Source organism: Cucumis melo, chromosome 1, assembly GCF_025177605.1.
Source record: "Cucumis melo cultivar AY chromosome 1, USDA_Cmelo_AY_1.0, whole genome shotgun sequence".
NCBI lineage: Eukaryota > Viridiplantae > Streptophyta > Magnoliopsida > Cucurbitales > Cucurbitaceae > Cucumis > Cucumis melo.
In genome coordinates this window covers 7,367,483-7,389,223 of record NC_066857.1, presented here as the reverse complement: position 1 = coordinate 7,389,223, position 21,741 = coordinate 7,367,483, and the positions used below count along the sequence as shown (strand labels likewise).

Genomic DNA, 21,741 nt, shown 5'->3' with positions numbered 1-21,741 from the left:
CTTCCATCTTCTTCAGTTTAAAGAAGGGGGAGTTATACGAAATTCACATAATTGTTCTGTGATGCATACTGAAATTCTCTAAAAAAAAAAATTCTCTCTAAAAATTCCAAGTGGTGGTGTCCCAATTTGAAGTTTTGTAGATACAGAGACATCAACGTGAGTAAGTTTCTTCCCTTTTCTTTGTAATCTTTTTAAGACAGCATGCTTAGCTATAGCCATATAAATTAGTTTTGTAATTTCTTTTGCCAATGTATTGGTATTTTTAGGTTTCCAATTAAATTGAGTTAAGGTCTCTGTTATGTATTCCGCTGTGCAAGGGCTCTCAACCCTTTATCAAGATTCTTTGGTACACAATCATTTAAATTTGGCTAAATGGTTTTTTTAAGATTCTTTTGATACACGATCATTTATTTTTTTTACACGATCGTTTAGATTTAGTTACCCCAATCTAAACAATTTTTTTCAAGAGTTTTTTTGTAGACGATTGTTTAGATTTGACTATTTTTTGTACATGATCGTTTAGATTTGGCTACTCAAATCTAAATGACTTTTTTTCAAGTCTACTCGATCTTGAATAACTAAATAAAAGTTTTTTAAAAATAGATCTTTTATATTTGATACACAATCTTGAATCAAATAATAGTTTGAAAAACAAAAAGAAAAGGAAAAGAAAGAAGACGATGGAAAGAAAAAAAAATCAAATCGCAGATGAAGAGAAAAAGAAAGACGAGAAAAGGGAAGGGCAAACCTGAAATATTTAAAAAGTGGCTAGCTTCATGGGTTTTGTTACACGAGCCGTAAATATTTTACGGTTTGTTATATTTATGAAAATTTCCCAAAAAGTATTATACTGTTATTATTATTATTATTATTTAAAAGGCATAGACTTGTGTGCATCACTGATCATTATTCTCTTCTTCGTGACCTAGCAACCCATCGCCGCCCATCACCTTCAACGCTGTTCGACCTTCTTCTCAAGCTCCATCCACTGTACAGCCATATCCTTCATTGTTAGATTGTCGTCTTTGTCTCGTTCGAAGCCAGCCGACCCATTCCCTTTTGTTTTTCGTCAAGCCTTTGCGTCGTAATAGTTATGTCCTCCGTCGCGCAGCCGTTGACGAAGCTTTATCTAGTATGAGCCGAAGAATGTTCTTGAGCCGAACCCTTTGTCATCCAAGCCAATCTCTCAGATCTGAGCGTGCTGAGTTCTCCTCTGTCCAAGTCCAAGTCCTTTTCTCCCTTATCAAGCCATGCAATCACGTTCGAGCCGATCTGTCTCTATTACCTTGAGCTGCCTTCCTTCTACCAACCCGAGCCGCACGTGACCCAAGCCGTTGTAGTCCCTTACTTGTAGCCTTTAAGCCAATTTTTTGGGGTTTTTGGTGAATATTTGATTGGGTTTTAGGTATGCCAGTTAAATATTAAATTTTTGGTAGAAGAAAATTAATTTTTTGGGTTAAGGTGGATTATTTTTCTTTGAAGGGGTGTTGACTACTCTTTTGGCGCAAATTTTTCAATTTTTCCCATTCAAGTTTGATTTGGTTTCAACCGAAGTTTTTGATAAGTTTGGAAGCCTAAATAAATATTTGGATGATTTGGTTAACAAAATTATTAACTTAATTTTGTTTATGTTGTTTAGGATTGGTTTATTTGAGCTTTGACTGGTTGAGGATTTTTAACTAATCTTAATGTAAGAGATTCTACTACTAGACCTCAAATCTTAATGAAATTAAGAGCTTGGATGTAATTTCTGTTATGCGTTGATGTAGCTAAGATGCATAATATACTGTAGGTGATGATTGCTTTGTTTATGATGCATGATATATTAATCACATGATGAAGGACTTTACGATTGATATTCATGTCATGTTATGATGTTGCTACATGTGGTGTTTTGTTAACTTTGACAATTTAGGTTGTACGATGTCCCTTGGGATCAATACTTCTCATAGATTTATGACTGTGTGCATTCGGCAAGACCACCAGTCTATCATGTTATGTTTATGAGTGGTCCGATGAGTTCACTTATAGTCTAGTATCATGTGTGTTCCTTCGGGATAATTACTGACTGATGAGAGTGTTCCCTTAGAATCACTAGATTGCGCGCGTTCCATCGGACACACGATAGTTTTGGGTACCTCCCAACGAAATCCTAATGGAAAGTTAACAGACACTTAACGAAACTAGTAGTTGGTCACTTACTGAGTATATGTTTATACTCACTCTTTTCTATATTAAATATCTCAGGCAAGGTAGAGGTAGAGGAAAGTTGGTAGAAGGTAGAGAAAATCTAGCGAATGACAAGAAGGGTCCATGACTTGCCAATAAGGGGAATTACATTGCTTCCGCCTTTCATATTTATAGTATTTTGATTTTTATTATTTTATTAAAATTTATTGGAACTCGTTAATTATTTTATGTTATCTTCTTTAAAATTTAGATAGGACCCGAACTAGGACTATGTTCACCTAACATTTATTTTTATTTTTCCAAATTATGATTTATGAACGAGTATTTGAATTTATTTATTTAAGGATTTAGTTTTTCACCTTTTTCTTTTAAATGCAAAAGTAATTGTTAGTTATATTAATAGTAATGGCCTCAGCTTGTTATAACAAGTTGGGTCATTACAGTAATCTTTTAAAAACTTATACTATAATAGTTAAATTGAAATAACAACATACACATATAAAAAATGATTTTTTCCCATACTTTTACCATATTATTTAAAGAAATGTAAACTATAATTTGTAATTCAAACTATAAATACTATAAATAATTCATTTATATATTAAAATATAAACATATACATATTATATAATATTTTTAAGTTAAGGGATGTTTTCAATGATAGAAAAATGAGCAAATTTATTTATAAATATAACAAAACGTCACTATCGATAAATGTCAACATCTATCTATTGGTGTCAGCGATAGAAACAAATAGATATTAATAGACCTCTATCAATATCCATCATTAATATATAATGCTATTTTACTATATTTAAGAAATATTTCAAGTAGTTTTCCTTTTAAAACAATTACTCTTCATTTAATCTTTATAGTTGAATCATATAAAATCTAGTTCAAGCTTACAAAACGTTGTTAATCGCTTTTTATTTTCCACTACTAGAAAAGTGGCCTAAGATGACAGTTAAACTCTGTCATATTTAAAAAATTCTTGACAGTTATTTTCAGTCATTGTTCTGGTAGTCATGGAAAGTCTATTATGACAGTTTGAAAAAACTGTCACGATAAGTGTTTTTCATTACAGAAAATAAATGCCACATATCTCTTACTGTTTACAGATAATAAATGTCATTATTTATATTTTATGACAGAAAATAAATGTCATATATTCAGTATTATTGACAGATAATAAATGTCATTATTTATATTTTATGACAATAACTAATTGTCATCATTTCACCTAGCAAGACTTTAATTGTTTGTTAAGAATACCTTTTCCTTGACAGTTTTTTTAAAAAATCAAATGTCATATACTCCTATATTACTACATTTTTTTTCTTGCCCTATTTTTTTTATGATCCCTATTTTTCTTGCCGCCATGCCATTACACAGACCAGTTCAATCAAACATTACCATACAACACACCTATATGGAAACAAAAAGTCAATGCTTTAATATATATATGTTATCACACACTTTGTAATATTTGTTCAATCTTTTTTTTGGTAAAGAGTTTACAATGAAAGAATAAACAAAGACGTCTTTTTGCTATCAACAAGCTTAAATTAAGTACATTGCAACCAAAAATTTGCTACCAACGCTACAAAAAGTCTTATAAATCAATTAGTTACTCCAATATGGCTTCACTGCTCCAATGGATAGATTCTTGCAAAACCTAATAAGAAAACAAAACCTCAGTTTAGAGTATGACTCTACACATCAATCTAAGAATATAATAAGATTTTACCTTTTGTAATGTCAACACAAGAAGGAAGCAGTCGGAATATTAGGAGCTTAGTGTTTTAGAGCTCGATGATATTTCGCAATATGCTTTGCATTACAATTTGGAAGTCTATTTATAGACCCCAGATTTGAAACATAATTGAAATTTGAAAAATTAAAAGATAAGATCAAATCAGACAAGAAAAAACCTCTTATCTGATAAGATTTTTAAAAAGAAGATAAGATCGAATAAGACAAGATAAGACACCTTATCTGATAAGATTCTTGTTGATCTTAAAATCCTAAAAGCTATATTTATTTATACTAATAATAAATAATGGATAAGAATCCATCTTCGTACTAAACCAAACTGTTGAAATTTCTTCCACTTAATAAACAACTTCATAATGACATTACTTTAATTATTGTACATATTTAATAACTAACATATTTATTATTCTTATTCATTTATTATTAATATTATTATTAGCTTTATAATAAGTAGGAAGATAGATGTCATTGATCCATGGAGAAATTGAAGCTTTTTCTATATTTTTTGTCCTTTCTTGCAAGTAATAAATCATGTATACCATTAATCGTATTCCCTACGACGGATTACTGACTGACCAATGGACTCACCGCACTTTATGATTGCGACTTATGGTCGGGACCATCAAACGTAGTCAAACATTCCATGAAATACATAATTTCATCTTAGCTCTTTGGAATTGGTCTCCATTGGTGCTTGTTGTCTTCAATTTTTTTTCTGGATGATAGATGTAGCGCCTCAAAATTTTGAGGTAATTTCAACGATTTATACTAATTTTTGAGGATTTAAAATTTTTTGGGTTTATTTGGCTAGAAGAGAAAAGAAAAAGGAAAAGAAGGGTATAAAGTTTTAATAATATGATATAATATAAAATAATATAATAATAATATAATATAAATATTATTACTATATTATTATTTATTATTTTTATATATTTTTATATATTTTTTTATTTAAATTCTAACCTAAATTTCTTTTTCTCTGTTCTCTCCCGCGCGCTGCAAACCCCCATCGATTTCTTCTTCTTTTTCTTCACGCCGACCATCGCCTTTAATCTCTCATTCTCTTTCGTCGTCCGCGCAAGCCGCCACGGTCGCGCACCCATTCGTTCGCTGCACTCATGCGAAGTCCGACCACCATCTCAGTCGCCCAAGTCGTAGCTCCACGAAATTCTGTTGTTCAGATTTAAGTCGCGCGGTTCGTGGAAGCTTCGGCTTACCTTCGTTCGCCGTTTGCTCAATCGAAGCAACCAATACTCCGTACCGCGTTATTGTCCTCCATTCACCGCCACAACCGTCAGTTTTATGTCTTCAATCGGACGTCGAGCCGTCACGGTCGCATCTTTTTAGCTAAGCCAAAGCGTCTCGTGTTCGTCGACAATTTGTTGAGAAGGTTTCAATCGACCAGATCTATCTCCATCGTTGAAGCCCTGCCGTTCGTGTCGTCACCTTTTCGTCCTTGTGTGCCGTCCGACGAAGCCCTCAAATCCACCGCTGCTTCTTCGCCTATCATCCACAAAACGCTCGCCACTGATGTACCCTCGAAAGCAGTCGTTCGTGTTCGCTGACTTCAAGTGGTTCACACCGTGCTCAGACTCGAGCCGATGCCTATTTAACCGAGCCGAACCGTGAACAAAGCTAAGCTAAATCGAGTCGAGCCAATCCGAACCGAGCCAATCCGAGCCGACTCTAGCCAAGCTGCCTCCCAAGCCAAGTCGATCTCCTTGTTCACCGAGCCACTTAAGCCATTTTCATCCGCGCTGAGTCATGGTGAGTTTTGGTAAGGGTGATTTAATGAGTTCTTAACATTTTCTACAACCGATTTGAGTATAAATGTTGGAATAAAACGTTCGACTTATTGGTCGAGTTAACTTTTGATGCTTGAAGGTGTTAAAGAGGTGACGCTCGAATTCTTGAGTTATACAGTTTTGTGTGGATTGGATATATGTATAGTGATAGATGAGACTGTTGACTAAACCTAAACTGTCTGACTGACTAAGCTTATAAACTGAACTGCTAGTTGAACGATATTGTGATGTGACTATTGTAGACGGTTTAGCATGGATTGAGGGGTAATGGTTAGCTTTATCTATGGGGTTAGTATACCTTGTAGGCACTGTGTCCTTCGAGATCACTAGACTGATATGTGCATTTTTCGAGATCACTAGAATGATACGTGTATCTTTCAGGATCACTAGACTGATATGTGCATCCTTTAGGATCACTAGACTGATACGTGTATCCTTCGGGATCACTAGATTGATATGTGCATCCTTCGGGATCACTAGAATGATAAGTGTATCCTTCGGGATCACTAGACTGATATGTGAATCTGACGGGATCACTAGACTAATACGTGTATCCTTTGGGATTACTAGACTGATTGATGTGTGCATTCTATGGAACCACTAGACTGTTTTATGTAGGGTACCCCTTAATAGGAAACTAACTCTTATTACCCTAACGGCCCCAGTAGTGGGTCCCTTACTGGGTATATTTTTTTATACTCACCCTTTACTCTTTAACTTTTTTTGGCAAAGGTAACGCGAGGAGCAGAACGACGAGAGACAAGAAGGATGCATGAAGGCCAGATGGACATGTCTAATTTTTAATGCATCCGCTGAACGTATTTGTTATTTCTATTTCTTTTTAATTATTAAATGGAGTCATGGTTAGAGCAAATGTTCTTCTGTTTTGTTTTGATGACTTCATGGATTATGTTTTGAAACTTTTGGAAAGTGATTTAAAATAGTGTCCGAAATTGCTTTTCTTATGTATTAAAGGTTTTTAATGAATCGTAAGCAGGTCTTTTTTTTAGTTTGTGTGTTTACTATCGAGTCTTAACAATAAGTAGTAACCTCAACTTAGTCTAAAAAGTTGGGTCGTTACAGTTAGTATCAGAGCCTAAGTTTTAGGTTCTGTAAACTAACTTACGATGTGAGTCTTTAATTTTTGTCCCTATGGCTATTCGGTCCTTCGTCACTCACCAGATATGTTTCTAAGATACAAGTTTATGTTTATGCACATAAGTTTACCTGTATTAAAGTTGAATTACATGAATGTTATGATTTAATGGCGAAGGATTTGATGGTAAAATTTAGAAAAAAAAAAGTCACCACTTAGAGGTGCTCGAATGGATGGTCAAGTACGCAGAGAGGTAGGATGTAATCAACTTAATTGACTGTTTTGTAATTGTAAATCTAAGCAAAAAGTTGTATTGGTATTTTTAAAGGAAACTAAGTACGTAGCTAAGATCAAATTAGCAAGTGCATTGGATTATGTTTAGAATTGAGATATTGGAGAAGAAACAAGGAAATCGTTTGTGCATAACTGTTTTGATGGAACTTTAAGAAACTATTTTGAGTCTACCATGAATAAAAGTTACTAGTTTGAAGTTTGAAAATGAAATGTGGTTTTAACCATGCAAACTTAGACTGTTAAGCAAGCAGGTAGCTCCGATAGAGGCTAGTTTCAAGTACAATGAGGCTAGACCTGTAGTTCTACTAAAAGTTATTTTAGCTATGAAAGCTAGTAAGTTGCTGGACCAAGTTACTTGGAGTATCTTGGCTAACGTGGTAGACACTAGGGAGACCAAAGTTTATTTGTTATCTGAATCGGTGGTGTGGGAGTATTCTAATGTCTCTTCAGAAGAGCTTCAAGGATAACCACCTCAAAAGGAGATTGATTCTTCAATTGAGCTAGAGCTTGGTGCCATTCCTATATCTAAAGCTCCATACAGAATGGCCTTAGTAGAGTTGAAAAAGCTGGAAGTGCAGTTGCAGGAGTTGCTTGACAAATGCTTTATTCGACCGAGTGTGTCACCTTGGGGAGCACCAGTTTTGTTGTTAAAAAGAAAGATGGGTCGATGCGCTTGTGTATTGACTACAAAGAGTTGAATAAGGTAACTGTTAAGAACAAGTATCCTTTGCCCAGGATTGATGATCTATTTGACTAGTTGCAGGGAGCTACTGTGGTCTCTAAGATCGACCTTCGATTAGAATACCATCAATTGAGGATTAAGGATAGTGATATACTGAAAATAACATTTCATTCGAGATATGAGCATTATGAGTTTATTGTGATGTCCTTTGGTTTGACGAATGGCCCAGCAGTGCTTATGGATTTGATGAGCAGAGTGTTTAGGGATTTCTTAGACACTTTTTGTGATTGTATTTATTGACGATACTTTGATATATTCCAAGAAAGAGGCAAAGCATGAGGAGCATTTACGCATGGTTTTAGAAACCGTTTGAGCTAATAAATTGTATTCAAAGTTTGCAAATTGTGAGTTTTGGTTGAAGCAGGTATCTTTTCTAGGCTATGTGGTTTCTAAAGCTGGTGTTTCTATGGATCCAGCTAAGATAGAGGCAGTTACTAGTTGGCCTCGACCTTCCACAGTCAGTGAAGTTCGTAACTTTCTGGGTTTAGCAAGTTATTACCGACAGTTTGTGGAGGACTTTTTCTGTATAGCTACTCCTCTTACTGAGTTGACCAGGAAGGGAGCTTCTTTTGTTTGGAGCAAGGCCTATGAGGATAGTTTTTAGAACCTTAAACAGAAGCTCGTTACTGCACCGATTCTTACTGTACCTGATGGTTTAGGAAGTTTTGTAATTTACAGTGATGCTTCTAAGAAAGGTTTGGGTTGTGTTTTGATGCAACAAGGTAAGGTAGTCGCTTATGCTTCTCATCAGTTGAAGAGTCATGAGCAGAATTACCCTACCCATGATTTAGAGTTGGCAGCAGTAGTTGTTGCACTGAAGATATGGAAATATTACTTGTATGGTAAAAAGATATAGATCTTTACGGATCATAAAAGTTTGAAATACTTCTTCACTCAGAAGGAGTTGAATATGAGACAACGAAAATGGCTTGAATTAGTAAAGGATTACGATTATGAGATATTGTGTCATCCAAGTAAGGAGAATGTAGTAGCTGATGCTCTTAGTAGAAAGGTATCACATTCAGCAGCACTTATTACCAGACAGACTCCGTTATATCGAGATTTTCAGTTACCTCGCGGTTAACTCAATTGTCGGTGCAACTGACTATGAGATAGAAGATTATTGTTGCTCAGCGTAACGATCCTTATTTGGTTGAGAAGCGTTGCCTAGCAGAAGCAGACAAGCTGTTGAGTTCTCCATATCCTCTGATGGTGGGCTTTTGTTTGAGAGGCGCCTTTGTGTGCCTGTAAACAGCGCGATTAAAATAGAATTATTGACTGAGGCTCATAGTTTCCCAGTTTCCATGCACCCAGGTAGTACAAAGATGTATCAGGACCTGAAATGAGTTTATTGGTGGCGTAATATGAAGAGAGAGGTGGCAGAATTTGTCAGTAAATGTTTGGTGTATCAGCAGGTTAAAGCACAAACGCAAAAACCAGTAGGTTTATTATTGTGTTGGAGCATTTTAAATGTGAATTTTGGTCGTGTTATTGTTTAAATCCTTATGTTCGTGTATAGGTTGATTCATTTGGATGTTGACTCGAACAAGGATTGTAGCTAAATCTCAGGTAAGGGATTTCTTACTACTGGATCCCAAATCGAGACAGAAAACGTAGTAACTCATATGAAGATTATACAATAGCGACTATACTGAACTAATTGATGCATGTATGCCTAGAAAACATCACTAGTATGCACTCTTGACTAATTAAAGGTGACATGATTGTTAGTTGTAGCTTATACTTATATAGATGTGAATGGGTTGTTCTGTTGATGAGGCTTGGATGCCTAAAATGTTATGCATAGTTTGTACACATTTGAATGAGTTGTTCTACTGATGGAGTACGGATGCCCGGATGTTCTGTGTAATATAGCTATATTGATGGGTCGTGCTGTTAATTGAAATAGTGAGGTCGATGGAGTAAGAAAATCTTGATTTTGTGTATAGCTGAATTATGTTGTTGGGTTACATATTACTGAATTATGCCATTGATGGACTAAAGGTTCAAAACCTCATGTGTAGGTTGTGTATTCGCTGATGGACTCTGATGTAGACTGAATATGGACGTTAAGCACAATATAGATTACTTGTAGTTGTGCTAGGGTTTGGATTGAGACGAAGTGACTGTCAGATGAATTTACAAAGTGATGATTTGACTTGTTGACTGGGTTTAGGTAATGTAACAGCATCGTGTGGATTGGATATATGTATAGTGATAGATGAAACTGTTGACTAAACCTAAACTATCTGACTGACTAAGCTTATAAATTGAATTGCTAGTTGAACGATATTATGATGTGACTGTTGTAGACGATTTAGTATGGATTGAGGGGTAATGGTTAGCTTTATTTATTGGGGTAGTGTACCTTGTAGGCACGGTGTCCTTCAGGATCATTAGACTGATATGTGCATCCTTCGGGATCAATAGATCGATACGTGTATCCTTCGAGATTACTAGACTGATAGGTGCATCCGTCAGGATCACTAGACTGATACGTGTATCCTTCGGGATCATTAGACTGATAAGTGCATCCTTTGGGATCACTAGACTGATTCATGTATTTTTCGGGATCACTAGACTGATATGTACATCTTTCGGGATTACTAGACTGATATGTGCATCTTTTGGGATTACTAAACTGATATGTGCATCCTTCGGGATCACTAAACTGATACGTATATCCTTCGGGATCACTAGACTGATACGTGTATCCTTCGGGATTACTAGACTGATTGATGTGTGCGTTCTACGGAACCACTAGACTGTTTTATGTAGGGTACCCCTTAATAGAAAGCTAATTGTTATTAACCTAACAGACCTAATAGTGGGTCTCTTTCTGGGTATATGTCTATTAGTGCCTTTAAAGTAATTTTGAAATCTTCTATTTTTAATGTAATTAGACAATACCATTTTTGGAAACTTATTCTTGAAATTAAATTGATTTCAGAATTTAAATTGTCACAACATTATTGTCTTTCTTTATTGGCACCATAATTTGAACATTGGTTTTATCAAAATCAAGTAACATAGATAATTCTACTGATTTATCCAATTCAATTTGTTCACATGTCAAAGCAACCAAAGAATTAAAGCTAACTTGCATATCTATCAAAATTTCGGACACTAAGTAATTTTCATAAACATTGCAGCCATTCCATTGACCTCTATGAAAAACAACAATAGAAATATACATTATAATCTGAAAAAAAAAAGAAATATAATTAAGTATTTAATGGTGAAAGAAAGAATTAGATAGATATCTATCACAGAATAAGAGAATAAAATGTACTAAACAATAAAAATAAACACAATGCAAAAACTAAATAAATGATTGTGCAAAAAAGATTTTAAATACTAAACGATCATTTAACAACTATAGACGATTGTATAAAATAAATTAAACCATCGTATAAAATAAACTAAAGGATTGTTTAAAGACGTTGATCATACAAATATTGAAAATTTTTGTGTTCATAAAGATGAAAGATCGTGTTCACACATAGCAAAACAATTGTCTTTATCAATAAATGATGATATTGATAGTGGTAAACGATCAAGTAATTCAATAAAAATTATCGTGAAAAACTTCAAATTATCGATCTTCATAATGAAATACACAATTCTTACAGTAATTCTTAAAAGTTCTAAACGAAAAAAAAACTTTAAATTCTTACAAACAACAAAAAACAAAAACGACATTCATACTGAAATATAAATTCTTAGTTCGACGTATAAACGATCATTAAAATCTTCAACGATATTCATAACGAAATACAAAATGTCTTAATTTAATACCTACATATTCTAAACTATCTAAGTATTCTATCTTGATGTCGAAATATATAATTCCGAACAAAATTTTATAATCAACTAAATAGTTCAAACAAAAAACAATATTTAGAATACTCACGGAAACCAAAATCATCGAGACGATATTAACAGAGCAATATAGATGATCTTGATTGTTCAAGATGACAAAAAGAGAAACAATGTTATCAAAGACGATGGATATGAGAGCAAATGTTGTTGAAAATTACGAAAAAGGCAAAGAATGATCAAGATGAAAGATATATAAAAGATGAGATGAATAACTCGAAAACAACGATCGTGAAAAAATCGGGAAGAAGAAGAACTATTAGATTTGAAAGATCGTTATAAAAGAGTAAAAACAAATCAGAAATTCTAAAAAAATAATTTGTCTGAATGGACTTTTATAAGTTAACCAAACTTTTGGACCAAAAACAGAATAAACAAACCAACCACTTTTATCGGACCGGACCGAACCGGCGGGGGTCTTGGATATCGCGAGTAAGGATTAAAGAGCAAATCCAAAATTCGAACCTTGCGAACGAACCTGACAGATTTCACGAGCAAATCACGAATCTGGAAGCAGGACGAGCGGTGCGAACGAACCCACGAACGGAACAGAGAAGAGTCCGGGCGTTGGACCATTGATTCCTTGTTCAATCAGAAATGGCGCCTACAAAGAAATCGAAAAAGCGCAACAAGGATTCCAAGAAACTGAAGAAACGTAAAAATTTGAGCGTTGTTCCCATGGAACCCAGAGCATCAGACCCTGATTGGTGGGAAATTTTCTGGCACAAAAACTGTTCCCTCTCAGGTCACTCCCCAATCCTAACATTTCTACTTCATTTTTGTTTTGTTTTGTTTTTTTTTTTTTTTTGAGTTGAACTTCATATTTCTTTTGGCTGGATCATTTTGAAATGTTGAATATTTTCTGCCCTTTTCTTTTTAGTAGCTGTAGGAGTAGTGTGAGAGCTTTCGTCGAGAGAGAAAGTTTGAAAATTTTAGCCATTTAGATCAGTTCTGAGAATTGAATAGGATTTTTTTTTTTTTTTGTAATAATTGGAATGCTGAGAATGATTCAGGTTTAGGGTGCTATGGTTGAAGAGTTGGGAATTTATGAACTGTTGCTCATTACACATTTTCAGTCTTAACTTTGATTGCTGAGGCATTTTCAAACATCTTTCTAAATATAGGTTCTCCTGGAGGTGATGATGAAGCAGTTGGATTCAAGTATTTCTTTCGAACTTCGAAGAAAACTTTCGACTACATTTGTTCCCTCGTACGAGAAGATCTCATTTCAAGGCCACCGTCTGGGCTTATCAATATTGAAGGGAGACTTCTTAGTGTGGAGAAGCAGGTTGCAATTGCTATGCGAAGATTGGCATCGGGAGAATCACAAGTTTCTGTGGGAGCTGCCTTTGGAGTTGGCCAGTCCACAGTCTCTCAGGTTACTTGGAGATTTGTCGAAGCTTTGGAGCAACGTGCGAAGCACCATCTTCAGTGGCCGAGTTCCTCTAGGTTGGAGGAAATCAAATCACATTTTGAAGCTTGCTTTAGTTTGCCTAATTGTTGTGGAGCCATAGATGCAACGCACATCATTATGACACTTCCAGCTGTACAAACATCAGATGATTGGTGTGATACCAACAATAATTACAGTATGTTCTTGCAGGGAATTGTTGATCACCAGATGAGATTTCTTGACATTGTAACTGGTTGGCCTGGGGCCATGACAACTAGTAGGTTATTGAAGTGCTCACAAATTTTCAAACTATGCGATGCCGGTGAACGCTTGAATGGGAATGTAAAGAAGTTCTCTGGAGGGTCAGAAATCAGAGAATACTTAGTTGGTGGAGTTGGTTATCCTCTTCTTCCTTGGTTGATTACTCCTTACGAAAGTGACAACCTATCGCCGTTGAAATTCAACTTCAATGCTGTGCAAGGAGCTGCGAAATCGCTTGCTGTGAGGGCATTCTCTCAGTTGAAGGGAAGCTGGAGAATCCTCAACAAGGTGATGTGGAGACCCGATAAGCGGAAGCTGCCAAGCATTATACTGGTATGCTGTTTACTTCAAAACATTATAATTGACAATGGAGATGAGTTGCAACCAGATGTTGCTTTATCTGGTCATCACGATTTGGGATATCAGGAGCATTGTTGTAAACAGTTAGATCCATTGGGGAACAATCTAAGGGAAAACTTAGCCAAGCACTTGCATCAAAATAAAGAGAGAGTTTGTTCTTCATAAGACCCAAAATTGCATAGGTTTCCCAGAACTTGTCAACGATCTAGTATAACTTAGATTTGTATTTACACTGATGAAGCAATGCATATTTTGTTCGAAATTTTCCCCATTGTGAAGAGGAGTATTTAAGTCATGTCATGTTAGTTTCTGTAAGTATATATTCTTCAATGAAAACTCCAATTTTCCTCTGGGAGATTAGTTACAGGGCTCTTAATAAACGTGGCAAAGTTCAGCGGCGCTTACCTTACTGCAGCCCCTATGTACGGCCCCATTGCTCTCTCACCTAATTGCAGCCCTTATGTACGGCAGAACCTGATACACCTGACTATTTGTTCATCACTTGCAATTATGCTGCTAGATTTTGGAAGGGAAATTGCTCTCTCCTTTGGGTTACTGACTGCCCTTCTGAATGAGATCATTAATCTCCTCACTTATACCCTAACCGGTCAACCATTCACAGATGGTAAGAGAATTATGTGGATGCACCTTATTAAGGCCTTCTTATGGGGCATTTGGAATGAACGTGAACCGCTTCTCCAAACGATAAGGGAATCGCCTTTGATAGAACACATTACATTCCTTGCTCTGACTTGGTGCAAATGCACAACCGTCTATAGATCTTATTCTCTTTCTTCCCTTTTGACCAATTGGAGACATCTTTTGTAGCTCCGTTGGGTTGGTCTTTTCGCCTTTCTTTTGTAAATTTGAGCATCAATTTACCAATGAAATTTGTTTCTTAAAAAAAAAAAGGAAAAAAAAAAGCTCCTATTTGCTACAGTTATGCAAGAGAGGAGATGAAGTTACAAAGTAGCACGGTGTAGGGAACGGAGTATCTCACATCATTTAAGAGGAGTCGACTCCTTATTAGCCTATTGAGTCAAATTGCAGCACTTTCGGGTTGTGGATTGTAACTTTCTCATTCTGATAACAGAAATGAAGGAAATGAGTATAGAGTTGAAGCCTGTTATCGGCACCTTGAAAGCTTTTTCATTGAGTTTATCTTTGGTTCCTTTAATCCTTTCATGGTTTCCCAGGAAAATGTAGAAGTTGCATCTGGAAAGCGTAACAGACAACTTAGTTTACATGAAATTTATGTTCGAGTACAATTACTCCACAACTGACCTCACAAAATTTCATTTTTTAAGCTTTTAATTCATTTCATTCAAGTAGAATAAAAAAGAGCGACTAGGGCCCACAACTCCTCCATGTTGGACTCATGAATTAATCACAGCTTAAGACGCATGCTTATTGCTTTCTTTTGTTTGTGCATTTGATCTTTAATCCTATAATTTTGAAGCCGTACATTTTGAGGGAGAACTATTCTGCATCTATATCAGAGGGATTGCAGTGTGCAAAGAAAGACACCAGAAGATAATTGGAGAAGATCAAGCTGTAGTGAGTGTTTTTCTTACTCATATATTTTCTTTGTAATTTTATTCCAATTATAACTAAATTACGCATTGGTGCATCCAAATGTTTTGGATGGCTTCCCAACACATTTGACTCAAGCTGCTCATTTTGTAGCTAAGGTGTGATCTACTTTAATGTAATGAGTTTGTAACGTAATGTAATCCAAAATCCATGCATAAATTTAACATTTTGAGTTCAATTTGTAATACAAAACTTATTCTGTTTCCACAATCAATTGAACCATTTTTCTCGTTGTTTTCAAACCTCAGGATCTCATTTTTGTTCCTTTTTCAATTACTTATATTTTTTCTCACTGTTTTCATACTTCACGATCTCATTTCCACTCGATCTTCTAATACTCATGCTCTCCAACACTCCTTTGATTTCTGACGATTCGAATTACACTTCAACCCTCTAAACAACTGTGGTTAGCAATTGAAAAGGCAACATAAGATATACTTGGACTGAGCTTTTTTCACGTCGATTTGAAATGCAAATATTGTTATTTATAATATATTGTTGAAGTAGTTTACCTTGCCCATCTATCTTGATGAGTATTAGCATTAGACAAATAGTCTTTAACATGACAAAGATTTTAACCTATATGACTTAAATCACTTGGTTAACTTAAATGTTTTTCTTTTCTAACTTAAACTAAAAATGGTATTCACGACTCCCGCAAAACATAGCTATAGCATATACAATTCACATCTTGTTTCTTAGGAAGAGTTTTCATAAATGACATTTTATATATCTACGTTTGCATTTAAATTCAAGACATTCAAGTACACCATACAAAAATATAATACCCAAACTAGTCTTTACCCAATTTTAAAGGTAATCCCTTATCTCAGCTGAAATCCAATTTCCATTCCAATATACTTCTTCTTCTACTACGAAATCATTTATCATTTTTTTTTATAAAAAAGTAAAAACATAACATCAATAAATCAATAACTCAATCCTAAAATCACTGTTGTAAAAGTTAACTTAGATGCAAAACAAATGTAAAAGATCTAAATACCGAGATTTTTGGAGTAAAAAAATACCAAACAAAACCAAACTTAAAATATTTTAAGGCAAGATAAAAATGTGATTCGATCTCTAGTGCTTGATTATCTGATTCTCTCTCGGTTGAGTGCCTATGCCTGATTTGAGAAAACGGAGCACGTGATATTCTTAAAGTTGGAGCCTTGTAATCTGGTCAGCTTCAGGAGTTTCTCTCTCGGTTGAGTGCCTATGCCTGATTTTATATGATTCATGAAGACTTGAAGTCATAAACATGCTCCCACACCACTTGTATTGATTATCTGATTCTCTCTCGGTTGAGTGCCTATGCCTGATTTTATATGATTCATGAAGAAAACTTCATTGTCTGGCAAGTCTTCACATAACTTCAAATTTGGCGGAGTCGGGTGGTCTGCTAGCGCTTGTCCTTTTATCACCTTTTGTGGAATATAGACAATGTCATATTGCTAGAGCAGAACTGCCCATTTGGCTAAGCGTCCAAAGATGATTGCCCTGGACATAATGTACTTTATAGGGTCTGCCTTTGCCACTAAATGAATCGTGGAGGCTTGCATATAATACCTCAACTTATAGATGGCAAAGAAAACTGCAAGGCACATTATCTCAATGGAAGAATAGTTGGCTTCGGCCAACTAAGGTTATGCTTATATAGTAGAGAGCACGTTTTCTTCCCTTATCCTCCTCTTATGCCAACAATGCCCTTAGTGACCTTCCTTGTGGAACAATGTACAGTATAATGACTTGTCAGGTACAAGAGCTCCTAGCAATTAGAGAACTAAGCAAGTATTTCTTTAAGCCATCAAAGGCATTTTGGCAAGCCTTATCCCACACCAAATTTTCTCATTTTCTCTTTAACTTTTGAAAAGGTTGGCACCGATGTAACGACCCAACTTTTTATACTAAGTTGTGGTCATTACTATCAAAACCAATAAAATTCGTATTCCATTCAAAAGAGAAAGAGAAAAACTAAGTTCTTAATAAAGACTTTCAAATACTCATTATAACTAATAATTTGGAAAAAAATAGAAATAAATACTAACAAATTTAGTCCTAGTTCGTGCTTTATCTAACTTCTAAAGAAAAATAACATAAAAATACTTTATAAGTTCGATAAATTCAAACAAAAATACTAAAGATCAAATACTGAAAACATGGAAGGTGGAAGCAACATAAAATTTTCCTATGGCACGTCACAGACCCTTGTCATTTGCCAGCTTTCCTCTACCTCTACCTTTGCTTGAAAAATTAAACATAAAAAGAGTTAGTATAAGTATATACTCTTTAAGGGACCCTAGTATAAATATATCGTCTGTAAAGGACCCAGTACTAGTCCTGCTAGGTGTCTGTTAACTTTCCATTAGGGTCCCGAAAAGAAGTATAAAAAACTATCGTGCTCCCGAGTACACGTAATCTAGTGATCCCATAGGAACATATCTGGTCTGTTAGTGAACCCGAAGGAACACCTAAGAGAATTGGGTTATAAGTGACCCCGTCAAACCACTCATAAAACATATTATGACAGACTGGTGGTCCTGTTGAACTCACACAATCATAAATATGTGAAGGTGGTAATCTCGAGGGACAACCCTAATAGACAAAATTAACAGAATACCATAGTCCATAACATGTAGCATATTATAAATATCATAACATGGAGTGAATATCAATCATCCATATCAGTCATCAATATCAGTAATTCATACCAGTTCTCAATATCAACACATTATGCATCTTAACTACATCAATGCATAACAATAAATACATGCAAGCTCTTAATTCTATTTATGAGGTCTAGTAGTAGAATCTCTTACATGAGAGAAAGCTTAAAAATTCGGAGAGATTAGCTTAAAAATCTTGGTTGACAGTTAGAATTCAAATAACCCAATCCCCAAAGCTGAGTTGCGACCAAAACAACCTTAGTTGGGAGAATTCCACAATTTACTCCAACAATTTTTGCCAATAGCCTTCAAGGAAACATAATCCACTCAAATCCAAAATTAAATTATTTAGAACCAAACTTAATATTTAATGAGCATACCTAAAACCCAATCAAATACTCACCAAAATAGGAAAATGGTTTAACTTAGCTCACTGGTGGCTTGGCTAAACAAGAGGAAAGAAGGAGGACAACTTGTGGCTCGAATGGCTTGGACAGAGGACTCAACTCAGATGGCAGACGCGCACGGCTAGATCCTGGATGTGCTTGCTAGCCAAAATAGAAACGGCTTGGAATGGCTTCAACAATTTTGAACGTGTTTTGGCAACGACGACAAAGATTGGGTTCAGATGGGCTTCGTTGGAGCATGGTCGGAGAATGATGAGCACGACTAACGACTGGACGACACTGCTCGACAACGAAAGGTGGACGACAATGTTAAGTGGCGGCTAGGGTTGAAGGGAGAAGAAGGAGAGTGAAGAAGATGATGAATAGTTGTAGAGGCACGTGATTCAAGGGACACTTGTTATTTAAATTAATAATAATAACAATAGTAATAATAATATATTTTCCTTTGTTTATTATTATTATTATTATCTTTTCTTCTTATTTTCTCTGTTCAAAGAACAAATATCCGTAATTTCTTTTCTCTTTCCTCCATAACTTCCATCAAATCAACTTTTTCTCTTCCCAAAAACATAATTATATAATATACTTCTTAGATAATTATATTATCACAATATAATTATTTTCAGTCCATAAATTGATTATATGTATATATATACATAACCATAATTCCATAAAAATTCACCATTTTACTTAAAACCACCTATCATACAACTTAAATTTAAATTTCCATAACACCAAAAATCAAATCCTCTAATTAATTAAAAATTGATCCATCGAATATTTAATTAATTTTAATTTTCATAAAATCAATTCATTCTAAAAAAAATAACTAAAAATTTACACCCAATGATTCCAACATAATTAAATAAAATTAAGGTAATTAAATTTAAAATTACTTTAATCTTTGAGACGTTACAATCAACCAGTCAGATTGGGATTGAACCTTTGAATGTAAGCCAGTCGTCCCTGGAGAATTCTTAGGTCGTATAAATCCTTTGGCCTTGACATCTTTTAAATGACATAAATCTTGGACTATCTCAATCTGTTGGTGGCTTCCAATGAAACCAAGAAACTTTCCTAAAGTCATACCGAGTGCGCACTCGAGAGAGTTCATTATCAGTTGATATTTTTGTAAGCAATCAAACACAACTTTTAGATCCTTCAAATGTTAATGTCCTCTTTTAGATATGACCATAAGGTCATCAATATAGCACTCGACATGCTTATGTAGCATATCGTTAAACACTTTTTGCATAGTGTGTTGATAAGTAACACCAACATTTTTCAATTCGAAAGGCATCACCTTGTAACAATATATTTCCTTTAGAGTCTTGAAGGTTGTCATTTCTTCATCTGAAAGGGTCATCCATATTTGGTTATATCCAAACGAACCATCCATAAAGAATAATGCCTCGTGCCTAGTGGTTGCAACAACCTTGATTTCCATGATGGGCAGAGGAAAGTCATCTTTAAGGCATGCATTATTCAAGTCACGAAAGTCTACACGAATGCAAAGCTGGCCATTCTTTTTTTTCTAACAAGGACAATGCTTGCTATTCAGGTTGCATATTTGACCTCGTGAATGAATTCTGCTTCGATCAAATTTTTGACTTCAGCCTTTATTTAGGGAATAAGCTCTGGTTGAAAGTGTTGCTGCGGTTGGTTAATCGATTGATACCCTAGTTTGATTATAAGATGATTAACTGCTACTTTTGGATCAAGTCTCAGCATCTCCTTGTATGACCAAGCAAAGATGTTCTTATACTTGGTGAACAAACTTATGTATTTACCGTCTTCTTCATAAAAGAGAGATGCATTAATGAAAGTTGGGTCCAGTTCCTCTATTGTACTAAGATTCACCTTCTTTAGCTTATCTATGGTAGATTAACCACCATTCTCTAAACTCTGTGGGACATCTTCTGCGTCTTCTTTAAGAGTTTCAATCTCTGATTCTTCAATTATGGTGATGTGATGACATGAAATTTCACCTTCTCCCTGTTTTGAGCCTTCCTTTTCAGGATTAGTTAGTATAACATCACACATTTTCACCTTCAAGGAATCTTGCTATGAATTTCTCCCTCCCCTTTGCCTCACAAGGAAACTCCTTACCATGGAAATTCTTGATGTCTTTGTGCTTAATGCAACATTAAACTAACGCCGTGAGATATTGATTCTTCTTCTATGTACCTATGTTGGAACCAATTTTGACATGTGGGTATCCATATCCAAAATGATAAAAAATTTGAGCACAAACCGTATATTTTTCTTTCTAGCCATGCGTAGCCTTTCAAAGGTTGATGGTCTTGTAGTCGTTGAGGCCTGACATGTGTTTTTCTCTTTTCAAGAAGTCATAGTTAGCCTTCGAAAGGTTGAACATCGATCAAGGTTAGGCACTGACTGGTGACTTTCTCTTTCTGCCTTCAGTCTTTCAAATACTAGGGTGCGTGAAACGAGTGGTCTAATTTGGTCAATCACCGAGGTTTTTTGACTATCACCTCATTTTTCTTCCATACTATTAACATTTTCTATAATTATATAATTGTTGCCAACTATTCTTTCCTCCATCGTAGTTATATGGATCAACTTTGGCAACTTGTATCTGAGTACTTTTCTTGACATGGGTATAGCATGTCCTTCCCGTAAAATCTTCTTTTAGGTTAAGGAGCACTCAGATTGTTCCTGAATTTTCAAGCTTTTGAACACGACATGAGTTGTGAAGTCATAAACTGCTTTTGGATTCAAATCCGTCTTTCGTTCACCTTTAGGGCAAGTTTGTTTTCGTCAGGTCTAACTTTATCTCTTGCTTCGTTATCTTAATCAGTGGTGTAGTGGAGCTTTCTTTTAATACTTCGATATCACCAACCTTCAAGCCCTTTGGTGACTACATGAATAGTGACTCACCCTTCTTACACCTTTACAAAGGGACATAGCGTAAGACTGGCGGGTTTGAAGCCTTTTCATCCTTCAAGATCATACTCTTTGTAATGCTAGAAGATGCCTTACCTTTTATAGAGCTAAAGGTTCCTGTACTTTCATGTGGTTCCTTTCTTATGCTTGCAAGTGACTTTAGTTGTGAATTATGTTCTCCTTTTATGAGGAAAATTTTTGCCGGCATAACGTCTGGGATATTATCATTCTTCAAATGAAAGTTTGCATCTGCAAAGTGAGACTAAGCTTGTAAGAATGGGTTAGAGTCGGCTTCAACGTTCTCTACACCGTCTTGATAAAATTTAAAACATTGATGTAGTGTTGAAGTTACTACAATATTTCCATGAATTCTTG

General features: G+C 35.2%; 1 protein-coding gene and 1 long non-coding RNA gene across 2 annotated transcripts; one reads left to right on the top strand and one right to left on the bottom strand.

Moving 5' to 3' along the window:
- Nucleotides 1–3,620: 3,620 nt before the first annotated feature.
- Nucleotides 3,621–4,009, bottom strand: LOC107991833 (uncharacterized). Its single transcript, XR_001764105.2, has 2 exons — nucleotides 3,938–4,009; nucleotides 3,621–3,865 (listed from the first exon to the last, which is right to left on the bottom strand). It is a non-coding gene; the product is annotated as an uncharacterized LOC107991833 (long non-coding RNA).
- An 8,222-nt stretch (nucleotides 4,010–12,231) lies between these two features.
- Nucleotides 12,232–14,157, top strand: LOC103500068 (protein ANTAGONIST OF LIKE HETEROCHROMATIN PROTEIN 1). The gene is made up of 2 exons (XM_008463260.3): nucleotides 12,232–12,524; nucleotides 12,904–14,157. The coding sequence occupies exons 1-2, from the start codon at nucleotides 12,377–12,379 to the stop codon at nucleotides 13,956–13,958; spliced, it is 1,203 nt and encodes a 400-aa protein (XP_008461482.2). The 5' UTR covers nucleotides 12,232–12,376; the 3' UTR covers nucleotides 13,959–14,157.
- Nucleotides 14,158–21,741: the final 7,584 nt, after the last annotated feature.

Bases quoted from the DNA above. Each gene is read 5' to 3' on its own strand.
- LOC103500068 (XM_008463260.3), top strand. From the start codon at position 12,377: ATGGCGCCTACAAAGAAATCGAAAAAGCGCAACAAGGATTCCAAGAAA. The intron at 12,525-12,903 runs GTCACTCCCCAA...TTCTAAATATAG, and splicing joins CAAAAACTGTTCCCTCTCAG to GTTCTCCTGGAGGTGATGAT.